Genomic DNA, 22,249 nt, shown 5'->3' with positions numbered 1-22,249 from the left:
AGTTTAAGTAGGAGTGAGCAGCGAGGCCCCGCCCCTGTGTGGTCAGGACGGATCCCCGTCCGCCAGATGCTGGGGGAGAGTGACCCCGCCCGTATCTGGCCCCCCAATGGGGGCGGGGGCAGGATGAGGGTGGCCCTTGCCTCCCTTTTTTGTTCTTGAATCTTCAGTCTCTTCTTTGTCAATCTTTTTCCTAAACTTAAGGGCTCGTTTGTTTTCATAAAACATCTCATCTCATCTAATCATTACAACTTTTCCAACTTTCAATATAAAATAAAATAAGCAATTCAACTTTTTCAAATCTCTAAACAAAAATAATATTAAAAAATATATTCTAACAAAATTTTATTCAACTTTTTAATTTTAATCTCAACTCATCTCATCGCTGAAAACAAACGAGCCAGTTTGTGCCTACTCCAAGACATCATAGCCTTCGTCCCTCTTTTCTCTCGATCTCTCTCCCACAATTTTATGATATTATTATGATTTGTTAGGGTTCCAACAAAAGGGATGAAGAAGAAAGACAAGGACATGGGAATTGAGAAGAGGCTTCTAGACTCTGGAGGATTTGTTGAAGTGTGTATGTGTTGCGAAGTGATGAAGTTTGAAGAAGAAGAGGTCCAAAGAATACGACGTCATGGAGCAATCTGTACCTGGGTCAAAGTTGTCGTTTATGTTAGGGTGTTGCGCACCGTTTCATGTTGAGGTGTTGCGCACCATTTCATCACTTTCCCTTGATACAAACATCAACCAACAACCAGGTTTGTTTACAGTCTTTCTTTCAATTGGAAAGGCTAGCCTTTTACTATGATCAGTTTCGTATTCTTGAAACTTTTGTTTTACTTGTGGAGTTGTTTCTTCCATACGACACCAACACGTCCGTGAGCTCTACAGAGGGAAAAGTAGTTGGGGAGGGGAGAAGGGACAGGGGTGGACGGATGGGAGTCCATCCTCGCACCCCATGCAGCGGAAGGGGTACCTTGCCCCTGCATGAACGGGGGTGGATTGTGGAGAAAAATTTACTAGCCTCACCCATGAGGGGGTGGGGACGGGGAAGGGGTGGCCTCGCCCCGTATGGGGCGCATAGCACTCCTAAGTTTAAGAAGAATAAAACTACAAAAAAATTAAAAAAAATTCTAAAAAATAAATAAATAAAAGTGTAGCATGTAGTGTGTGGGAATGATGAGTAGCAAAACTTATATAACAAGGGCCTGCGTGTGGTTTAGGAATTTTAAAAAATGTTTATATTAAATTATTTTTAATCTCAAATAAGTTAAAAAGTACGTTTGAATAAAAATATTATTTTGATTTTTTTTCTCCAATGTGCTTTTTTGGATAATACGAAACATAATTTGAATTTTAAAAGATTATCAATGGATGAAAATACCCATATAATTTTAAGATAATTACAACTTTCAAACTTTCAAGAATATGATCATAATCTTTGAAAATTTAAATAATCGTTATTTCTACTTCAAAAAGTACTTTTTTAATTTGTTTCCAAACAAAAGTAACATATTTGAAAGTGTTTTGCTAAAAGTCTATGACCTGACTGGCATAAACGCACAGCCTCTAAAATGAAGGTCTTGGGTTCAAAACCCCCCTCCCCAAATATATAAAAAAAAAATGTTTGAAAATGTTTTAATCATATAGTTACTAAAGAATAAATAACTTTTTAATAGTAAAACTGATTATTGAAGTTATAAACTATAAGCTATATTTCTCACTACAATCCCAAACGTGCATTAAAGAGGCTTCCATGTAACACGGTATAGACTCATTTTTTAACTTTATTATTACAACAACACTTTAAATGTTTTTATAAAATAACGATATTCTTATAATTATTTTATAAATTCTTTTGAAACAATATTTTAATTAAAACAAAATAATATTATTGAAATATATTAAAACATTATAATATTATTAACTTTCCTGCAAAAAATTTCAAGAGAGAAAATCAAGAAGAAAATTAAATTCTCCTTTAATATGTTCAGCATCAAATTAAAAAATATTTAATATAGCTTCACATTTAGTAAATATTTGTTTAAAAGTTCGGATTTTCAGGTCTTTAAATAATTATAAAATCTAAAATGAGATAGCATTTCCTAATAAGATAAAAAAAAATGAGCAATGTTAGATATAGTCATAAGTTTTGCTAGCGTTGTGCATTCCTTTTAAAAAATAGTGAGATTCACTATTAAAAAATTAATTTTTTCATATAGATCTCATATTTACTCGCTTTTTTTCAAAATGAGTGTGTGATACTTATACACTCCATAACTACAAATATCATTTCTCAAAAAATATATTATATTAGCTGACAAAATATAAATCTGATAAAGTTTAAAATGAAGAATAATATGTTTTATCCAAATTGGATCATAAGTCTTCTTGGATTGGTTTTTTTATATTGATAGTGAAAAGAACCCTCCTCAAACTCTGTAATTTTCTTTTATATATCATATGCTTGATTAGAAAAAAAAAAGCGTCACGAGCCTATTTCTTCTTCTTTTATAACGATAAATGAAAACAAATGTTTAAAAAATAAATAAAATGATTGTAAGAATATAAGTTATAACACAATGACACATTCAAACTAGTTTAATAAGAAGCTTGATTTAATTCGTCTTCAAATAAAAATTAAATGTATAAAGTATAAATATTAGGTTAAATATGTAATGCAATATTATAGCTCATTTGAATATGAAGATGTGATGGAAAAATCTATGAATAATATTAAAATGATTTAAGTTAATATGTTTTATGAAGTTTTAGTAAATGAAAGAGAAAAATTAAATAAAAAAATATAAAGTCAAAATATTAATTTTGTTTTGAGGCTTGAAAAAGTTGAATCATTTTTTTTTTTTTTTTTTTTTTTGTATTTTGTTTGGAAGTTTGGAAAATTGTAATAATTAAATAATGACTAGATAAGAAAGTTAAAAATTTAAAAATTTATCTCAACATCCAAACCGGACGTTAAACTTGACCATCAAGGAAATAAAAAGTTAACAAGCACGATCAAACAGTCGAATTTTGGTAACACATGTTAAGTGATAAACGATGCTAGTTCAACAACGAAGCTTTAAGGTGAATTTATAAAATCAGTCATGCATCTTCATTGTTTTGTAAAATACTCCTGAGATATGATCATATTACAGGGCTTCCTTTCCTTCAGATTTGTCCTACCCAATTTCAACCAAGTAACAAATGTTAGGTTTAGTACATAATTTTATTTTTGAGCGGTACCTAATTTAAACCAAAAGATTACTTTCAAACTCCAATCTGGACAAGAGATCAACAACCCTAGGGAATGGTTCAGCAATAGAATCCGCATTTTATTTTGAGTTATTTAAGTTCGTTTCTACAACAAACGCAAGGAACACTGTCTAGGGGCAGATCTCCAGACAAGTAACTAACAATTCTGCTATAGAAACGACAACCCAGATCATATTTACAAATTATAACCCCAATTGGCAGCCAAAAAGTCTGCCATTGCAAATCTTAAACTTTCTTTAAATCTTTTCCACGATTTCATAAACTTTTGAATGATTAAAGATGAACTTTTGCAAATTCTCGAATGGGTTATATATTTAAAATCCCTGCTCTCGCACCCAATTCATTTTTCGGGAAAAAGAAAATAGAGTGGCAGAAATGAGCAACCAAAAATGTAAATAAGTAGCATGGTATACCATATAGCAGCACATTCTGCTCCACCTGGTTACAAGACCCTTGTAATTCGTCATGCTAGGGTTGCCCTCTTGCCTTTGGCATCTCTTGACTGCAAATAAATTTATGTTAGTCACAAGCTATATTCTGGAAGGGTATGGATAAATAGGTTTTTTGCATAAAACATCTTGGAGAGAGAGAGAGAGAGTGAAAGACCTGTGCAGCAACAGATCTCTTTGAATCCAGAAACTCTCTGTAAATACTATATAGTCTTTGCATCTCGGTTTCTGAAACAGATGGTCTTGCCTTTGCAGCAGTTGACTTCAAAAGAGCATCAGTTATTACTGGCTTTTTGTTTGGCACAATGGTATCCACGCTGCCCAGAAGCTCATGAACTGCTGCAAGCTGTGCATCTGAAAGCAGGGCTTGCAGATCAGCCCCACTAAATCCTTCAGTTGTACAAGCTATGGCATCTAAATCAACATCACTGGCCAATGGAAGCTGCATGAATTCATAGAAAGCATAATATTATTATATTTTAACTCGACAAAACAAATAGACAAAAAGAAAAGCTCCATGATTTTTTAGTCTGAACTCTAGGCATCCATTTGGCACTGAATATACAGTAAAACTTGTAAAAATTTTCAACACCTTAATATTTCCTCGAAATTATGGGTTGCTAGAAGGAACTTAATGGCCGTACCGAGAGAAAGACGCTGGTTCAAGCAAGAAAGAGCCGCATCTTAATTGTTGTAATTTATGGCTCATTTGTTTTCGCAGATGAGATGAGATGAATTGAGATAAAAGTTAAAAGTTAAATAAAATATTGTTAGCATATATTTTTTTAATATTATTTTTATTTTGGGATTTGAAAAAGTTGAATTATTTATTTCATTTTGTATGAGAATTTGGAAAAGTTATAATGATTAGATGAGATGAGATAAGTTGAGAAGTTTCCTGAAAACAAACGAGACCTTAGTTATTGAATGAAGGGTAGCAAATAGACTTAATTTTGAACTAGCCTGCCATATGGGTTTCTTAGAATTTCATGGCAATCATTAATCCCCCATCTATTACAGTGGGGAAATTATCCTCACGGCGAACTTCAGAAATCACAAAAAGAAACTAAAAGAAAAGGTTCAAAAGTCAATGAAAATAACAATGCGAAAACTAAATAGTCATCAAGAACTATTCATTACTTTAGATTGTCCTACTAACCTTCCGAGAGAGAACTCTAAGGATATCCAACCTTTCATGTGGAGATGGAAAATCACAGAACAGAAGGCGATCTAGCCTACCGGGTCTCAACAGTGCAGCATCAAGTAAATCCGGTCTACTGCTTGACATGAAAAATATAGGTTCATTTTCCATCAGACAAAATAATCAATATATCTCGGAAAAAAGAGTGCTGAAAGCAAAACCTATCCAATCATGACAAGAAAAGGATGTTCAGAAACATTCCATAATTCTGACCTGAAATTGAACATATGCATCGGCCAACTACATATTTATAGTTCCCACAAACCGCTATGGCAATGTGGCATGACCAATTAATGTTGTGGTTTCAAAGGTAAAAGCTTCTTCACAGCTTGGATCCATATTGGGGTTCTACCTTCTTTCATTTGTTGGTACTTAAGCTAAGAAGGTGCAATGCTAGAATGAGGACGAATAGGAAGGAAGCATCTATAACAAACACAACTTTCAAAGCAAAAGCTTTGTTCCTATTGACACAAAGCATCCATTTTTGCGTTAGATGGTCGTAAATCTCAAAATTTAGGCTTTTAAAGCTTGTTTATGTTTTTTTTATTATATTTTTAAGGAGAGGCTGACAGGAAACTGAAATGCCAAGTGTTAGTGTTTGATTGGGCGACGCGTGTATTTTTTGCACCACAGATTGTGCTTTTAGAAAACATGATGAGAGATCGATGGGGAGACTAAATTGTGAGTTTCTAAAAATCTAGAGATGTATTGTGCGAAAAAGTGAGAACTTAGGGAGTTGTTTGCAAAACAATGAAAAACAAGGACTGATTCTACAATTAACCCAAGAGATTATGTCATTGAACTATCAAATTTGAGACATTCTATATGTATTTGGAGGAAGTAGTTATTACCAAAGAGGCACCTAAAACAAGCATTGGAAGAGAATACACCTTCCCCACCTGCTTTTAGGCCCAAAAAACACTCTGAAATATTTTTTGAGACACCAAAATTTCCATTGATTCACATCAAAACTAAAAGGCTTGTAAACGACCTAATAGCATCTGTGTAATTCAGGGTTGTAGCAATGGCAACGGTTTTGAGAACAATATCTAAGGTGTTTTTCAGTAATCTCATAGTTCTATCCTCTTGGGGTGGACAATGCCCTCATACCTTCACCCCTGCACTGTGGCATCCCACGTTCACATTTAAATCACAACATCTCATGTTGATGTCGCGAATCTCCCACTAGAGTCCAAGAGCCACAAGTGGACTATAATGGCTCCATCTCTGACGATATCAAGACTTGTGTATCATATCTAGAAGTACATGGATCTCATTTTTCTTCTCCGAAGAGAGAAAGAGAGAAAGAGGAGAGGAAACAAATTTCTCTTCCAACTGGAAAAAAATACATACTTCTTTGTTTTATTTCCCCACAGAAAAGAAAACTATCTTTTCATTTACTGTTGAGGGGATTTCGTATGTAAGTTGTAAAATGATGGTTGATATGATTATACGTAATTGGTAAAGTCACTTCTTAAGGTTTTTTTCACTTTAATACAGACATTAGTGTGAAAAATTAACTTAAGGGAGTTCCATGTTTTACCGCCTAACCACATGGACTTTAAGCACATTTGTCCCAAAACATTATCAAATATTCTGTGGAGAAACTAACCTTGTTGCAGCAAACACAAATACACCAGTCAAAACTTCAACACCATCCAGTTCCGTTAGAAACTGTGAAAAGGGAGGAATGTAAATGTTAGAAAATTAATTCAAAGAGAACCTAAGATGGTACAGGCAAACAAGAGACTAACTTGATTAACAACACGATCGGTTACTCCTGTATTGTCGTGCCCTCTTTTTGGTGCAATAGAATCAAATTCATCAAAAAAGAGAAGGCATGGTGCTGCAGCAGCTGCTTTGGTGAAAATATCCCGAACCTGAAACCCAACAGATATGCATCAGCAGCAGAACTATACATTACACTTCACTTGTAAAAAGTATTACCACAAATGCCCAGAAAATTAACCAAAAAATTCATAGATTCATTATATATGCCCTCTCTTATATGCACATTATCTATTTGTGCATCTATTATACAGTCGAACTAAAATAAAATACTGCATAATCAAGGAAGAAAAGACAACGAAAAATAAAACTTGGAAAGCATTGAAAGTGGTATGACATCCTTAATTCTTTATCTATTCTAAAAAGCCTTCTGAAACCACATATTTTCAAACTTCAAATATCATTTGCCACCCTACATATCCTTTTTTTAATTGGTAGTCAAGACGTTTTATTCATAAAAAGAGACAATGCCCAAGAACACAAGAAGTATACATGAGAAGTACTTAACAAGCGTTTACAACCAAAAATGGAAAATCATGTACATTTAGCCCATTAAAAACAATGGCCCCCTGCCCATAAGAACAATGTTTTAAAAAAGAAAACTTTAAACTCACAATCACAAAGAATAGAGAATCTAGCCAACCACTTCCGGCACAATCAGAAATTGTACTTCACACTCTAAAAGAAGAGAAATCTATCCAATCTGGACCATGTACGGGGCCGGGGTCTCAATTATTCAACCATGCAAAAAACACTCCAAACAGCAAGCATATCAATAAGGCCTACTCAAAAAAATAGCCAGAAAACTCCACCATAGCTAACACAAGCAAGCATCACCCAGTTTTTTACTCGTACAATGGGGTCATTAAAATCTCCACCGAGAGACCAAAGCAAGTTCCACCAGCTCAGCAAATCAACTAATTCGTCCCAAACAAAAATTTTCGCACTATCAGAGTTCGGATCGGGAGATAGAACTAATAAGATAATATTGAGGAATCATAAGCAATAAATGGAAGAGAAGAAAGTCAAACATTACATAGAGATTAACAACAATGGGGTTAAATAAGAAAAAGAAGATAGCGATGATGATGAATACGATGACATTTCACATTGATCACTAATACACAGAACTATAAAGAAGGTGATTAATATAAAGCACAAATAGTTTCAAATAAAACAGAAAGGCCCAGAGCCCATAGAAGAAATCTGAGAACTTTTTTTTTTTTATAAGTGAAATCTGAGAACTAATAGAAAAACAAGGCTGCGATAAAATGCATGAAACAGAAAAGGCATGGGCTGATTAATATGAAGCTTCAGAAAATAAGGATTATCTACATATGGGTATACAAAAATAGTAGTAAGAATAAAGTCGCCTCTTACAGCTTGCTCAGAAGCTCCGATGTATTTATTTAAGAGCTCTGGTCCTTTGACTGACATAAATCTCAAGGAACAAGCAGCAGCAGCAGCACCCACTATATGTGTCTTGCCACAACCAGGGGGGCCATATAAGAGAACGTTTGACCGCAACCTTAAAGGAGCTTGTGAAAAGGTATTTGGGAACTTTGAAGGCAACTCAATGATCTGACATTGACAACAGGAATTAAAATTGAAGAGAATAATAAACACAGAACAACAGATTCCTACTGAACAGGTAAAAGCAAAAAAAAAAAAAAAGACATCGTAGCTGCAAATGTAACAAAATGCAAGTAAAAGACAGCACCAACACAAACAAGTAAACAACTATACCTGTCAATATGCTAATACTTCTATTGTTAAATACAATCTCCACTCCTAACTAACCTGTGTAACACTTTGCACCCCTAAATATCAAAACTGTTATATTGCACCTTCAAACTAGCCAACTTTCTTTCTTTCTTTCTTTTTTTTTTTTTTTTTTTTTTTTATATGTCGGGGAACCTCTCCAAGGCAGGGACCCACCCCTGCAGAGTAAACCTCGGTCCCGTGTACCGCACCCTCGGAAGTTTCCCTACACGGAATTGGTTAAATTGCTGGCTTTTCACCAAAAGATTGTTTGCACTCATGAGGTGTTAAACCTTGAACCTTGAAGGGAGTGATACCCCAAGACCAAAGCCTTCACCACTTGGGCCAAACTAGCCAACTGTTAAGAAGACCTTTCATTAAGATTCAAAGGTCAAGATTGGACAGAGGGTGCAATTTGCCAATTTCTGATAGTTAGAAGGTACAACATAGTAGTTTTAGTAGTTTGGGAAGCGAAGTGTAAATCTTTTGGATGTTCAAGAGTAACAAGTATATTAACCCTATTTTTTATTTTCCCTTCAAGGATTTGTAATGACAGGTTGAAACCAATTGAAAGGTGAGAAGAAATTCTATAATTTGGTTCCATAAAGCAATGAAAATTTTGACAACGTGTGGTCAAAATGAGAGGAATAAAGATAGTGACCAAGATATTATAATAAGATTAATTATCAGCTTCTACTTTTCTCTCCTTGACAAGAACAAACACAACTGTTCTTTCCACTGAGTCAATCACCAGCTCATCCTTTTACCAACTACATGGAAAACAATGAAATTCAAGTCCTTTGGGCAAAAAATAAAAGAAAATGAAATTGAACTTCAGGACGAGGAGGAAATAGGTGATCATGGATTTACGGCTATTTCTTTGAGACAAAATTTCAGATTTCAAAACTCAAAACACATGCATCTATTGTTCATCATCCCAGGTCCTTCAATGAATTGTCACGGTTTCGAAAAACATAGCTTCAAGGGTGCTGGCATTTTAGAAGTACAGACAAATAGCATTAATGTTCTTGTACACACACAAAGATCATACTCACATCTCTTTTTTTTTTTCCTTTATTTTCCTCTGCTCAGAAGGTAAGCACACTCTCACACAACATGCTACATGTAAAAACCAACATATGGCATGTAGGATCAAATACAGATTACTAAGTATGAGAAAAGATAGGAAAGAACAAACGGCTATAACACCAGGTGAAAAGAAGACTTGGAACCAGGAGAAAGGATAAGTCAGAAGCTGCAAATATGCTCAGCTTAAAATCTTAGAAACACATTAATTGAGTAAATTCAAGGTTTTTTCATTAATTTCCTCTGCCATCCCTCTCGAGTGTTACAGTGTCAGGGTCATTCTCATACTTGATCTGTAACTAGTCCACCATCTCTTTGGGAAGCAAATTATTGCTACTTTCACCATAAATGATCATCTAACAAAGCTGTGAGAGTAGCTAATCTCCTCTAAATACGCAAACTATGATAAATTAGATAGTTCCAACCAAATCAGTGGATTTGACTTTCCAAGCTACAGAAAGAACTATGAACTTTTGTAGGGGACTTTTCTTTGTTTTAAGAACTTCCAAAGTTGAGTCATGACTTCATGTGGGATACCACAAGGCCAACATCACCTTATTGAAAATTAATACCATTTCGATTTTAAATTGGCATGTACTCATTATCACAAGTTACAAAACCATGATGTGATAAGAGACCCTTGATGATTCATTCTTAGACAACTGTGATATTAAGAAATGGTTGAAATACAAAAAAGTTCACCATTTAGTGTTCGGAGATGCAGCCACATAGAATGATTACAACCATTATGTGTCAACAAAAAACCACATAATGGAATTATGTTACAAAGAAAATGTGTAACAAAAAGTGAGGAAGGGAATCTTTCATGAGCCACAGACATCACAATGAACTAAAGCCACCAAGGAAAACAACAATGAAATTTCTTACTTATAATGAAAAGAACAAAAAGCATGCAATAAAAAACAACCAAATGTTAAAAAATAAACAAAAATAGTAGCAAATTTTCTATTTCACACGATAAATATGTCAATGTACATCAATGAATCGAGAATTAAAAAGCTAATGGGAAGATTTTACCTCCTGAATGGCATTCCGAATGTCGCTAAGACCACCAACATCATCCCACCCAGAGCGACCAGCTTCGGGAGTAGACTTAGTGATGTCACGCATAGCAACCGGAAGGAAGTCATGCATTGCCAGGGAAAAATCTTCCTTCAATAATGTGGGCTTTCCATCCACCTCAAATGCAGAATGAGAAGGCAAAAAACGTCCAACCGCAGCATGAACAGATCTATCAACCAATATTTCCTGAAAGGAACGAGATCATTTAACATTTATAGTTTCAAGAGAAGCAAATCAAGTGCTTCCAAGAAAAATATATAATTATCAGAACAATTATAAGATCCACACAGTCGAACAGATTACAATTTTTAAGAGCTATAAAGATGAAAGTGTAAATATATGAGACAAGTTATTGCTGAGATTCGTGCAGGAACATAAAGTAAAAGGTTGATTTTTTTAACCCGCTTCAAGTACAGAATTTCAAGCAAGAGACCTATGATAGTAATTGTATATTATAATGGAAAATAGAAGTGTACGAAAGGAGGTGCTTATTTCACTGTACAGCCCTCACATATTCCATTCCATATATGTAGGAGAAATATTTACAATAAGACAAATGAATGTTCTGGAAAGGGACAACTCACCAAGACTCTTCTAGAAGGTTACAATATAGCATAGCATTCTCTAACACTGACCCTCAAGCTGGTGCATATTTTTCATATAAGCCGAACTTGGAACAAATCACTCTGAATTTCATCCTAGACAATGACTTCATAAAGATATCAGCAAGTTATCTTCAAACTTCAAATGGTGCATTTATGCCTCGACTTATTATCTTGTCTCGTGAAAAATGATATTCTAATCCTATATGCTTTGTCCTCTCATGGAACACAGGTTGAAGGCAATGTGTATGGTAGCTTGGTTATCAAAGCATGGTGGAATAGGAGTTGGTGCTAGGAAGCCCAACTCCCAAAGAAACTGTTGTAACCAAGCAATTCGCTAGCAGTATGAGCCCTTGCCTTGTATTATCTTTCTGCACTTGACAGAAAAATCAAACTTTGCTTTTTACTGCTCCATGATTGTGATACCCCATACTGACTGATAATGGTAGGTGGTTTATAGGATCCCACATTGCTTGGGAATGAGAAGTTCTTACCATTTATAATTGTTCCAATAGGGCTCAAATTGTATCATTGACTAGTCCTTTTGGAGTATAGGCCCAAATGTGGCTCAGGCCTCCCTTGGAGCATTAGAATGGTATCCGAGCCTATTCCAACCAAAAATGTGTCACCACCGACAGGCTGACCCGACCAGCTTCATCCCGCCATGATCACTCCTATCGTTAACCATGGAGATCAGCAAGATCCATGGTGCTATACTTCCAACAATTGTGTTGGGGGCACTCAAAATGTAACCATGCTCTGGCACCAAATGATGCAAGGAGTATTAGGGGATGCTTGGGGAATGAGATGAGATAAGATAAGAATTTTGTGAATAGTAGTAAGATGGTTTGTGAATAGTAAGATGGTTTGAGTTAAGTATTTATTGGGTTTTGGAAAATGAGAGAGAAAAAGTTGAATAAAAAATGTTATAAAGTTAAAATATTGTTAGAATATAATATTTTTTAATATTGTTTTTGTTTTGGATTTGAAAAGGTTGAATTGTTTTTGTTTGAAAGTTTGGGTAAGTTGTAATGATTAGTTTGAAAAAGTTGTAATGATTAGTTTGAAAGTATTTGCGTTTGAATGATATTTGGGAAGGAAATGAGATGGGATGAGATAATGGAAATTGTTTCCAAACATTTTTTGATAAATAAGAGTAAATTTATTGATACAAATGAAATAGGCTTAGCCTGTGTACAAAGGAAGTATACAAAAGAACGCCTAAATACATTCTAAGATCAAGAGATTAAAGACAAGAAGTCATGGACATTGATTCCATCAAGTACAATGGCTGAAAACCAAAACATGAAAGTGTGTACGAAAAAATTCTGCAACTCCGCCATTGTACGCTCCCTATCTTCAAAATACCACTCATTTCTTTCCAAACATCCCTTTAATCAACCCACAAAACCCAAGAAGGAAAGGATAAAAAATCTCAACTCAACTTGGCTGTAGGGGAACTGCTAAAAGCGGAGGAGAAGAAGTAGAGTGCAAACAGAACTTAATATTTCATGAATTGCTTGATAGAATATATTGTAAGATAATCATCAAAATTTATTACCGGACAATCTACCAGGATAAACTATGGTTCATAAATAAGCCTAGATTTATCAATATTTTTTAATTATTCTAAAGCCCCTCATATTTTGTTCCCATTTTAATTAGAATAAAGTCTCTAAAATAGACTAGTTTTCTGATGGTTCTTTCAGATTTCCTCTTGGAGTTTGAATCATCATGAACTTCTTCAGGACTGCTGGAAGTCTCCAAATGCTCCCGTGATACTAGCTATTTTATGAGAACTTGTAATCAAACATAAGAACAACGTGTCCCTATACCCCCCTACTTGCACAAAGTGGCCCCAATTTTAGTCTCCTCATTTATGTTAATTTCTCCACATCAGTTGGTAAGTTTCCCTTTGGGCACACTTCTGTAGAGAAAGGCTAGTAGCCCCATACCAAATAAAAAAATAAAACAAAATAAAAATAGACACTTTTATGATATATTTTATGTTAAGGTTTAAGCAGGCAGAATCTATTGATGGCAGCAATTCTTGTTGCTATCATTTTCACTTTGAAGTTTACCTCAGTCACCAATTCTAATTGTATTTTGCAGTAATAGTGAGTGGTAAAGATTCTCCAATACGTCACCCATAAGCAGTGTTTTATAGTGAGCATCCTAGAAACTGCCAAACATCTAGAGATAAAGTGTTGAAACCTGAGGTATATAATGACCATGAAGGCTTGTAATGGAAGGTGTGTTTTACAAGATACAAAACAATGGGACATATCCATTTGACTTGGAAATAACAAGATGAATACCAGATCATATGCATCATAGCCATCGCATTTGGAAGCTACTTCTAGCAAGATTTCATCGGAACATTGTAAGGAGCGCCTCTGAATTTCATGCTTCAATATAGCCCTGCGTTCTGAGGCAGCAGGAGCAGGCAGTTGAATATGGAAGTCAAACCTTCCTGAAAATGACCAAATTCAGAAAGGTAACAATTCAGAATATTAATTTAAAGGAGAGAGACCCAGAGCTTATTTACTTGCACTACAAATCTAGGACAGTGCCCGTTACACATGCAAAAAGATACAAACCTGAAGAGCTTAATGACTGTGGTATATTCTCCAGAGACTTGACTGAAGCTACAAAGGCAACAGGACCAATTCCACATGAGCTCTTCCGCTTTTCCTGTTCGGTGGACCCATTAATACCATCAATTGACTTGGGGCTTAGGACAACAGAGTTGTACCCACAGCCACAACAGTAAAAAAAACTTCAGAACATAAATTTAGTTCATTGCATTATTTTTTATTTATAAGTAAGAGTATAGTTCATTGCATTATTATCATCAAGAGCCAGTACAGCAAATAAATAAATAAACAATTACATGCAATAAATAACGACTTACCACCAATTTCTATGCTAGATGTAAATTAGGACTTCCATAGAAAAGGCAATATAATTTAAAGCAACTAGTCAGGAATGACATAACTTTCACTTAATTATGAAAAGAATGAACTGTTTTAGGAGAAGCAATATAACTATAATAGAAAATCTTAGATTGAGATCATGCATTTATGTCCATTTCTCCTTTAAGATTTGCACTAGTCAAACTACAACAGCACAAAGTGGCTGCAGGGTCATAGATCCATAAAAATTAAGATTACTAAGAAATATATAGAACTATATATTGTGTTCCATCGGCACTATTGCAGCTTGACAATGAAGATAGCAGACAAGAGAGCATATATTTTTATGGGTAGAAATGCCTGAAAGTGTGTAGCACAATTAAAGAGAAACCTTTGAAAAATCTAGGGCTACAAATGAACAGAGTAGCTAGTGAACAACTAAAGCTCGGCTCGTATATACTCGGTTCATTTAATAAATGGGATGTTCGTAAACACTAATATTGAGTCGAATAAAAACAAGCAAAACTCATATAAACTCGGCTCGACTCGGTTTAGGCTCGTGAACAAATCTCATATAAGCTTGACTTGACTCGTTTGAGCTCGTAATGTGTTATATATGTATTTGTTATATTTATTACCTGCTAGTTGTATTTTATATACTTAATTGTATATTATTAATTTATTTATAGTTTACCTTATTTAATATAATTATTATGTTCCCATGTATAGGACAATTTTTATAATTCTTTTTATAGAATATATTTTATGTAATTAGTTCTGAATATTTAGCCGTGTGTTTTATTACTAGTTATATGATATATCAAGCTATTTTATGTCTGTAAAACAATGTATTTTATAAATTTAGTGAATTATATATTATGTAATATAACATTAATGTTATATATATTAATTTTCTAGTTGTTACATAGATTATAGCCTATTGATATGGTAATAAATGAATGAGTGAATACACGTTTACTTGAAACAACTACTAGATTAACTTTAATTGATTAACTATAATTCGTATATATAATCCACATCATATCATAAGTTGATGGTATTTATTTTTAATTGAGGAATCATATCATTAACCTTATAAGCAATATGGTTTTCATAAGTTGATGGTATTTATTTTTAATTGAGGAATCATATCATTAACCTTATAAGCAATATGGTTTTCATTATACTAGATAAATGATAACACATATTGTAAGTTATAACTATTACTAATTATTTATAATTGCATATTATTACATTTTTATAGTGTAATATATGTACAATAACTTATATATTATAAATATATACTTACATCATATGCTTGTAATACACTAATAAATATAATATTTAGTAATGTTTGCTACAATATATTCATAACTTATATTTAATAATAATATATTATATAACTAGAACTTTTGATTTATTATGTTCTCTATATATATTAAACGGTTCAGTTTATTACATCTATCTTATGTATTAGTTTTTTAATTTATAATTATAAGTTAATTTGTTTTATAAAAATTTATATCATAAGAATTTTTTAATCAAAACTTTTTGGTTGAACAGTTAAATAGTTAGAATTTTTTGTAAAATTTAAAATTTTTTATATTAATCAAAAGATGAGCATAAGAATTAAAAAAATTGAGTTCGAGCTCGATTCTTTCGTTTATTTTTAGTCGAGTGGTTAACGAGCTGAGTTCGAACAATGATATTCGAGTTTTATTCGAGTTTTATTCATGTTCGAACAAGTAAACATGCTAATTGAGCTCGAGTACCCTTGTTTGAATTCGGCTCGACTCAGTTCATTTGCAGCCCTAGAAAAATCTATACAAACTCAATGTTTACAGGTTTCCATAAAATGCAGCATGGGCATTTAAAATGACAAGGCAGGAAAGGAAGAAACAAAAGGTGAACAAATGGGAAACTTAACAGTTTGAGGTTCAAATTCTTAAAATTTGAACAGTTTATTTTAGTTTGATCAAAGATCTCAAAAACATATCCTTGAAATGATTAACATCTTTAGAGCGACAACCAAGTTAGAACCATAATAAGCAGTTCTAAAAAATAGTAAGGTATGCGTCTGAGTCTGTATTCCATAAGACTGTGAGAACCACATCTAAGGTAAGTAGGGATATACTATTTAGTAAATGACTTAACCATCTCGTCCACTTGAGAACACGTACATGAGGGGTGGTTGTACCAGGCGAGCAAAGGATAGGCGGGCATAACACCGAGCAAGCAACATGCGAAAGCAAGAATGAGATGGGCAAGCAAGGTATTAGGCAAACCGGGCAACAAGCGAAAGGCATACAAAAATGATATGAGTCCAAGCAAGTACTCGGAATCCATTAGCCCGTGTCTTGATAAAGGCCCAAGCAAGTGCTCGGAAGTGACTTAATGAAAATCCGACCAAGTGCTTGGGAATGTACAAGGTGCTCTCACAATACAACATTATTTGAGAGAAGGATCGTAGACTTTACACTCCACCTTGGCCATCCGCAGCTGGCATCAAAAGCTTTATTAACATGCTCTACATTCACAAGTGGCAATTAAAAAGGGCAAACCCCGATGGAGGAGTTCGTTCCTCTCTCTCTTCTCTCTCTCTCTCTCATCTATTATGTGTTCAACTAAAAAAACCCTTCTTCTCTAATGCTTAAGCACGCACATACTTAGACGCTTGAGGTAATCATTGGACTAGCAACCTCGGCTTGAAGATCTGCCAACCCACAAATGACCAAAACTCAGTGAATATTCACTACTCGAGGTAAGTACCTTCTGTGATGGTGCTTACAATGTGTGTTTGGTGATTGTGGGTTATGCTATTATATGTTCGTTTCAAGTTTGTAGCTTTTGAAATTGTAATTGGGTGATGATTTTAATTATCTTGTGTTACACCGAATACTTGTAAGTTGACTTCATCGATGACGCTTTATGTTAGATGACCAAAACTGCGACACCGAATATTTTACATTGTTGCTCGGATCCTTATGTTTTATACTTGTATATTCATTGTCATTACATGCATTATATGCATTGTCATGTTTTTTTTTTTTTTTAATTTACCATCGAAACCGTAGACTTTGATTCAAACGTGGGCAATGAGGACATGTACGAACAGGACAACCCAACACAACCTGAGGAGTGAGACAGGGGTTTGTCCCAGTTTGGGCTATCCTTCTGTTGATGATTATTTATGTTTTTTATTTTAATTAAGTTGTTGGACAATTTATGGTTGTAATGACTTTATAACGACATTGTGATGTTCAGACAATGTGACTCATCGATGGCATTTAAGATGCCAGGTTTGATGTTTTAAAATCTTCTCCTGTACTAATGTTTGTAGTTATAATACATGCCCTTTTTATTTTTCCGCTGCGAATTTTTATACATATGTACGCTATTGAGTACACAAAACTTCCACAATTGTGAGGGGTGTGACACTTGCGGTATACATCCCAACGCCACGGTTCTCCACCAAAACACAAAAAAGGTTATTATCTTACTTATTCCACCAGATAACAGTTAACTCTACAAGGAACTATGTATCAATAACAGATAACACACTATGCCATACCATCAGCATGAGTGTTATAATTAGAGGAAAGTGTGGAACTAGTAAACCATAAATAATCCTTACCCCATATTCATCCATAATGTCCGTTAGAAATTCTGTAAGTGCAGCAACAGAGGTTGATGGTTGGGATCCTTCCAAGTCAGAAGAGGATGAAATAATGCTGTCAAGATCATCAAAGATAACAATTGAAGGTGCATGATCTAAAGCATCAGATATGTAGCTGGACAGTTCTTGTCGAACGATCGAGGCCTTTTCTGTAGCAAGTTGAGAGCAAGACACAAAAACCCTGCATATGTGAACCTACATTAGAGCAGTTAATATAGATTTCACACCAGGAGCCCCCATATTAATATTCTTGGAAGGTGCAAAGAAGTTCAATTCAAGGAGTCATAACCCCTCTAAATCAGCATTTCAAATATGTCAAGTACCAACAGAGTGGAAAAGACATTGATGCGTTAAATATAAGTCCATACACGTGTGCTAAGAAGCCGTCATGATCTTCAAAGAATTTTGCAACAGCTCTTGCTAAAAATGTCTTTCCAGAACCCTAATAGTCAAAGACATGCCAAATTAAAATCATCAATTGTCTGAACAGACACATAATAAATGGTCTAAAGAATGTAGAGGACTAAAATACTCTAAGATGAATTGGTTCCAGAAATTAAAAAATTATATATATCTACCATGTTATTTTACAATACAAAACCTTTTTTTTGATCGGTTAAAAAAAAAAAAAACCTTAGGGGAACTTTCTACTCAAAAACTTAAGAAAGATAAAAACACAAACATATAGGACGCATAAAAAATAAAAGGAATAACATAACCACCAATTTAGTAAGTAATAACTATTTTGAGTTGAGTTTAGTTGTGTTAAGAATAGAAAGCTGGTCTATAAAACAAGCATTTAATTTGAACCCTACACTTTTCATTGTAATAAACATAATTGATGAACCACTAGTCTGACAATAGATGAGAACTTTCATCCAAAATCTGAGCACAACATAACCATCTGCTTCTCATAATGTTATAATACAGAACCTAGCTTGGATAATCATATCAACCAACAATTTTCATCTCCCTAGTTAAATTCCACCAGGTTCAAAATTATGAAAGCTCCAGATATTAAGTACAAATTCTATTCAACTTTTTTTTAATCTAGAGGAGTCTAGAAATATTTAGGCAGCTTGCAAAATAACAATATGACAATATAAAATATCAGGTTTTTGTGGGATGATATTTTCAGCCGGACTGAAGAGGCATGGATTATGCCTAGAAGGGTGGTGGAGTTGTTTGGGTGTTGGAAGGGTCTTCAGGGTAATATACATGTTGCTTCGGTTTGGAATATAATTCTTCATTGTATAATGTGGTACCTTCGGATGGAGAGGTATGATAGGTGTTTTGAAGACCAGGAACGTTCTTTGGATGAGCTGAAAAGATTCTTCTTCAACACTCTTTTTCCTTGGGCTTTGGTCACTGATTGTAATCGGAATAGTTTTCACAATCTGCTTGTATCCATTTCTAGACCCTAGATGATGCTAGGTGTATTCCGTGTATACGTCCTATATAGTTGGGCTATGCCTCTTTACTTTTAATAAAATCTTATTCTTACTTATAAAAAACAAATGACAATATAAAACCTATTCAGTAGTTATCATAAAAGGAAGAGCATGCAAGTGATTTGGCCAACTCCCAAGACATCTAATCTACCACTGGTAAGGAGCTTCCTTCTCCCCTCAAGTACTAAAACAATAAAAGCAGCAAATCAATACTCAAAACATGTACTCACCGAAGGCCCATATATTAGCACATTTCCAGGGAGAGGAAGATTGTAAGAAGTAAACCACATCCCAGAAGAAGGAGATAACAATACCATCATCCCTGCATTTGGAACACATTTAAAGCAGAAGACAATGATTTTAACCAGGGGAAGAAAAATGGTGTACAATCACATTGTCGTCCATGAAATACATGTCAGTGGAAAAAACAAGTTTAGAAGAACAAAAAATGTAAAGTTCCATCCAAGGCCTAATGAAAAGGCAATGTGATGCAGTAATGAAAGCATTTCAGCCTACCTGTTTGAGTGTACACGGCCATAACAAAACATTTATTGGCAGATGTCACACCATGGGCAATAGGAGTTTCACGCAAGTGAGAATTGAAAGAAGTCATTTAAGGGTAAAGAATACCTACTATTTATAACATCAGATGCAGTCGTCCCCTTCCAGCTCAAGGAAGATATATCTGAACTAATGTGTATATCAGAGGTTCTCTCTTGGACAGCATGGAAAGATACAGGGTTCCCCAAATTCAGATTTTCAAATGCTCTGCCCAGAATATCATTCCTCAGATCAAAAGTAATCTCATATGCATTTATTTTTGCAGCATGAAGAGATTCATCAGTAATAGTCAATATATATGAAATTTCAATTGGGAGTTCCATAGTCTTGTTTCTGTCCTGCAAAGAACCATTGGCCGAAGCCTGTAACTTTCCATTGGTCCCACGCTTGTAACCTTTCACCTCATAGTGAAGCAAGGTTTCATTTACTAAAAGCAACATATTAACTTCTGCCCCTTCAGTTGAAGCAATAGCATCAACCTGTGCCAGAACCCATGCCCTGAGAAGACACTGTAATCCCTTTGCACTGTCGGACTGACAAGCATCCCTCGCATCCTCTTTACAAGTAGATTCATCAAAAAGAGCAGAAATAACTTGATCATGGATTGACCAATCTACATGATCCACATAGGTGCCTGAGTTAGCTTTCGGAAGCATATTTTTTACCATGCTATTTTTATGGGCATCGAGCACTTCTAGACCATTTTTCTCAAGAGCATTATTCTTCCCAAACTTCTTAAAGTGGCAAGGAGAAAGTGAAAGAAATGGGATATCCTTCTTCAAATTAACATCACATCCCTTCAGAAAGACCCCTGCAGGTATGAGAGCATTCTCATTTGAGCAATCTGTTTCATAAATGAATTGTTGGACTTCAAGTAAATCTTTATCACGATACTTTTTCTGCAGAATGCTTTACTGAGAAAAAAATTCTACAGGATGTTTTTTTCCTAAAAGAAGAGGCAAGCTTAGCTTGCTCCATTGGCTATGCAAAGGAGGAAGACAAGGTCAAGGAACTCCTGAAATTAGAACTAAAGAAAACTAACATCAAATTCTGAAAAATCTACACAAAAACATTTTAGGAAGTAAGAAGATCTCATATATAGAATTTAGAAGGCATGAAGGTAGGGCAAGAATACTTTATTAGACGTCAGGAAAAACGTACATGAATGCAAGCTAACTCCCAAATAAAGACGAAGAGGCTTTGCAATCATTACATGTCCTTTAGCCACTGAATCCGAAATTAAAAGACGAACAACTGCTTGACGATTTTTCTTCTTGTCAGCTAAATTTCCAGTGCCAGCTACCTTTGGAGTTGAACTGCCTTTTGTTCTCAAGGCATCATTATCAGGATTCTTTATGCTTTCTTCTGATGAAGATCTTGGAATTATAACAACAAACTGAAGAGAATCTAATGATAATGTTTTAGCTGTTTCTGAGTGAATAAAAGCAACAGAAGTGAGAACTACGCCAAGCTCAACACCGCGAACATTACTTCTGTGAATAAATCTCCCGCCTGGAGCCTGAATACGCAATAGTGCCCTTGCAATATGATGTTCTTTGGTAGAAGTACAATGTTGCTTGTAACCAACTTCATGTGCATTCACATTTTTCTTGCGTCTCTTTGGAGCAACTGCAACTTCAGATCCTGGCATGAGTTGCACTGGCAGAAACTCACAAGTCAGGCAAAGTCCCAGCAGATTAACATCTATAACCTCAAATATCAAGGCTTAAAAACCATTTGAAATAAATTTTTAAAATTGTACGAACTTACAACACCATGGATGACCAAATACACAAGGTTCACAGATATCTAATCAGCACAAGCAAAGAGGAGAGACAAAAGGAAAATTGATTCAGCCACTAAAAGTGCCATAATCACCACTTTCTAAAAGTGCTTGTAATAGCAGTGAAAATGATGAAATTTTTTAGTGATTTGCATAACCGATCCAGTGAATAACATGGACACAAAAAATATGATGCCAGATGCAGATTGTAGAGGCAATATTTCTTTGTGTCATTTCAGTCACTTGGGAACATTGACATATCAAAACACAAAGTATACGCGAAAGGAAAAAAGAAATCACGTGGAAACTCGAGGAAACCTGAATAAACCTTTTTTTTACATTGAAAGAAAATTTAACAAGATAGTTAACCTAATATGACTAATTTTGAATGTTGGTTTAATGCAGATGAACAGTCGACAAGCACATCAAAATGTAAAAGATCATGGAGTTGAGATGACACCTTCCACAATATTGAAGTCACCATTATCATGCTTTAAACAATTCAAGCATGCAATAGCAAGGTTCCCTACTAAATAGTCTGAAAATAATAAGAATCGCTTTAGCTCAACAACTAAAATGTGCAAATATGAGATTGAAAGCATATCGATCACTGCAAA

General features: G+C 34.6%; 1 protein-coding gene across 3 annotated transcripts in view; it reads right to left on the bottom strand.

Moving 5' to 3' along the window:
* Nucleotides 1–3,507: 3,507 nt before the first annotated feature.
* LOC121246218 (peroxisome biogenesis protein 1) overlaps nt 3,508–22,249 on the bottom strand; it is a 28,005-nt gene continuing 9,263 nt past the window's right edge. For all 3 annotated transcript variants that reach the window (XM_041144289.1, XM_041144291.1, XM_041144290.1), the window contains 14 exons: nt 21,011–21,508; nt 19,923–20,660; nt 19,519–19,610; nt 18,206–18,279; nt 17,796–18,018; nt 13,847–13,940; nt 13,565–13,719; nt 10,600–10,830; nt 8,095–8,295; nt 6,681–6,806; nt 6,539–6,600; nt 4,885–5,002; nt 3,883–4,167; nt 3,508–3,778 (listed from right to left, as the gene is read on the bottom strand). In XM_041144289.1, coding sequence (XP_041000223.1) covers nt 3,740–3,778; nt 3,883–4,167; nt 4,885–5,002; nt 6,539–6,600; nt 6,681–6,806; nt 8,095–8,295; nt 10,600–10,830; nt 13,565–13,719; nt 13,847–13,940; nt 17,796–18,018; nt 18,206–18,279; nt 19,519–19,610; nt 19,923–20,660; nt 21,011–21,508 — 2,936 coding nt within the window. In that variant the 3' untranslated portion in view covers nt 3,508–3,739. The remainder of the gene's footprint in view (nt 3,779–3,882; nt 4,168–4,884; nt 5,003–6,538; nt 6,601–6,680; nt 6,807–8,094; nt 8,296–10,599; nt 10,831–13,564; nt 13,720–13,846; nt 13,941–17,795; nt 18,019–18,205; nt 18,280–19,518; nt 19,611–19,922; nt 20,661–21,010; nt 21,509–22,249) is intronic.

Source organism: Juglans microcarpa x Juglans regia, chromosome 1S, assembly GCF_004785595.1.
Source record: "Juglans microcarpa x Juglans regia isolate MS1-56 chromosome 1S, Jm3101_v1.0, whole genome shotgun sequence".
Taxonomy (NCBI): domain Eukaryota; kingdom Viridiplantae; phylum Streptophyta; class Magnoliopsida; order Fagales; family Juglandaceae; genus Juglans; species Juglans microcarpa x Juglans regia.
The sequence above is the reverse complement of the archived record's forward strand: the minus strand, read 5'-3'. Positions and strand labels throughout refer to the sequence as shown.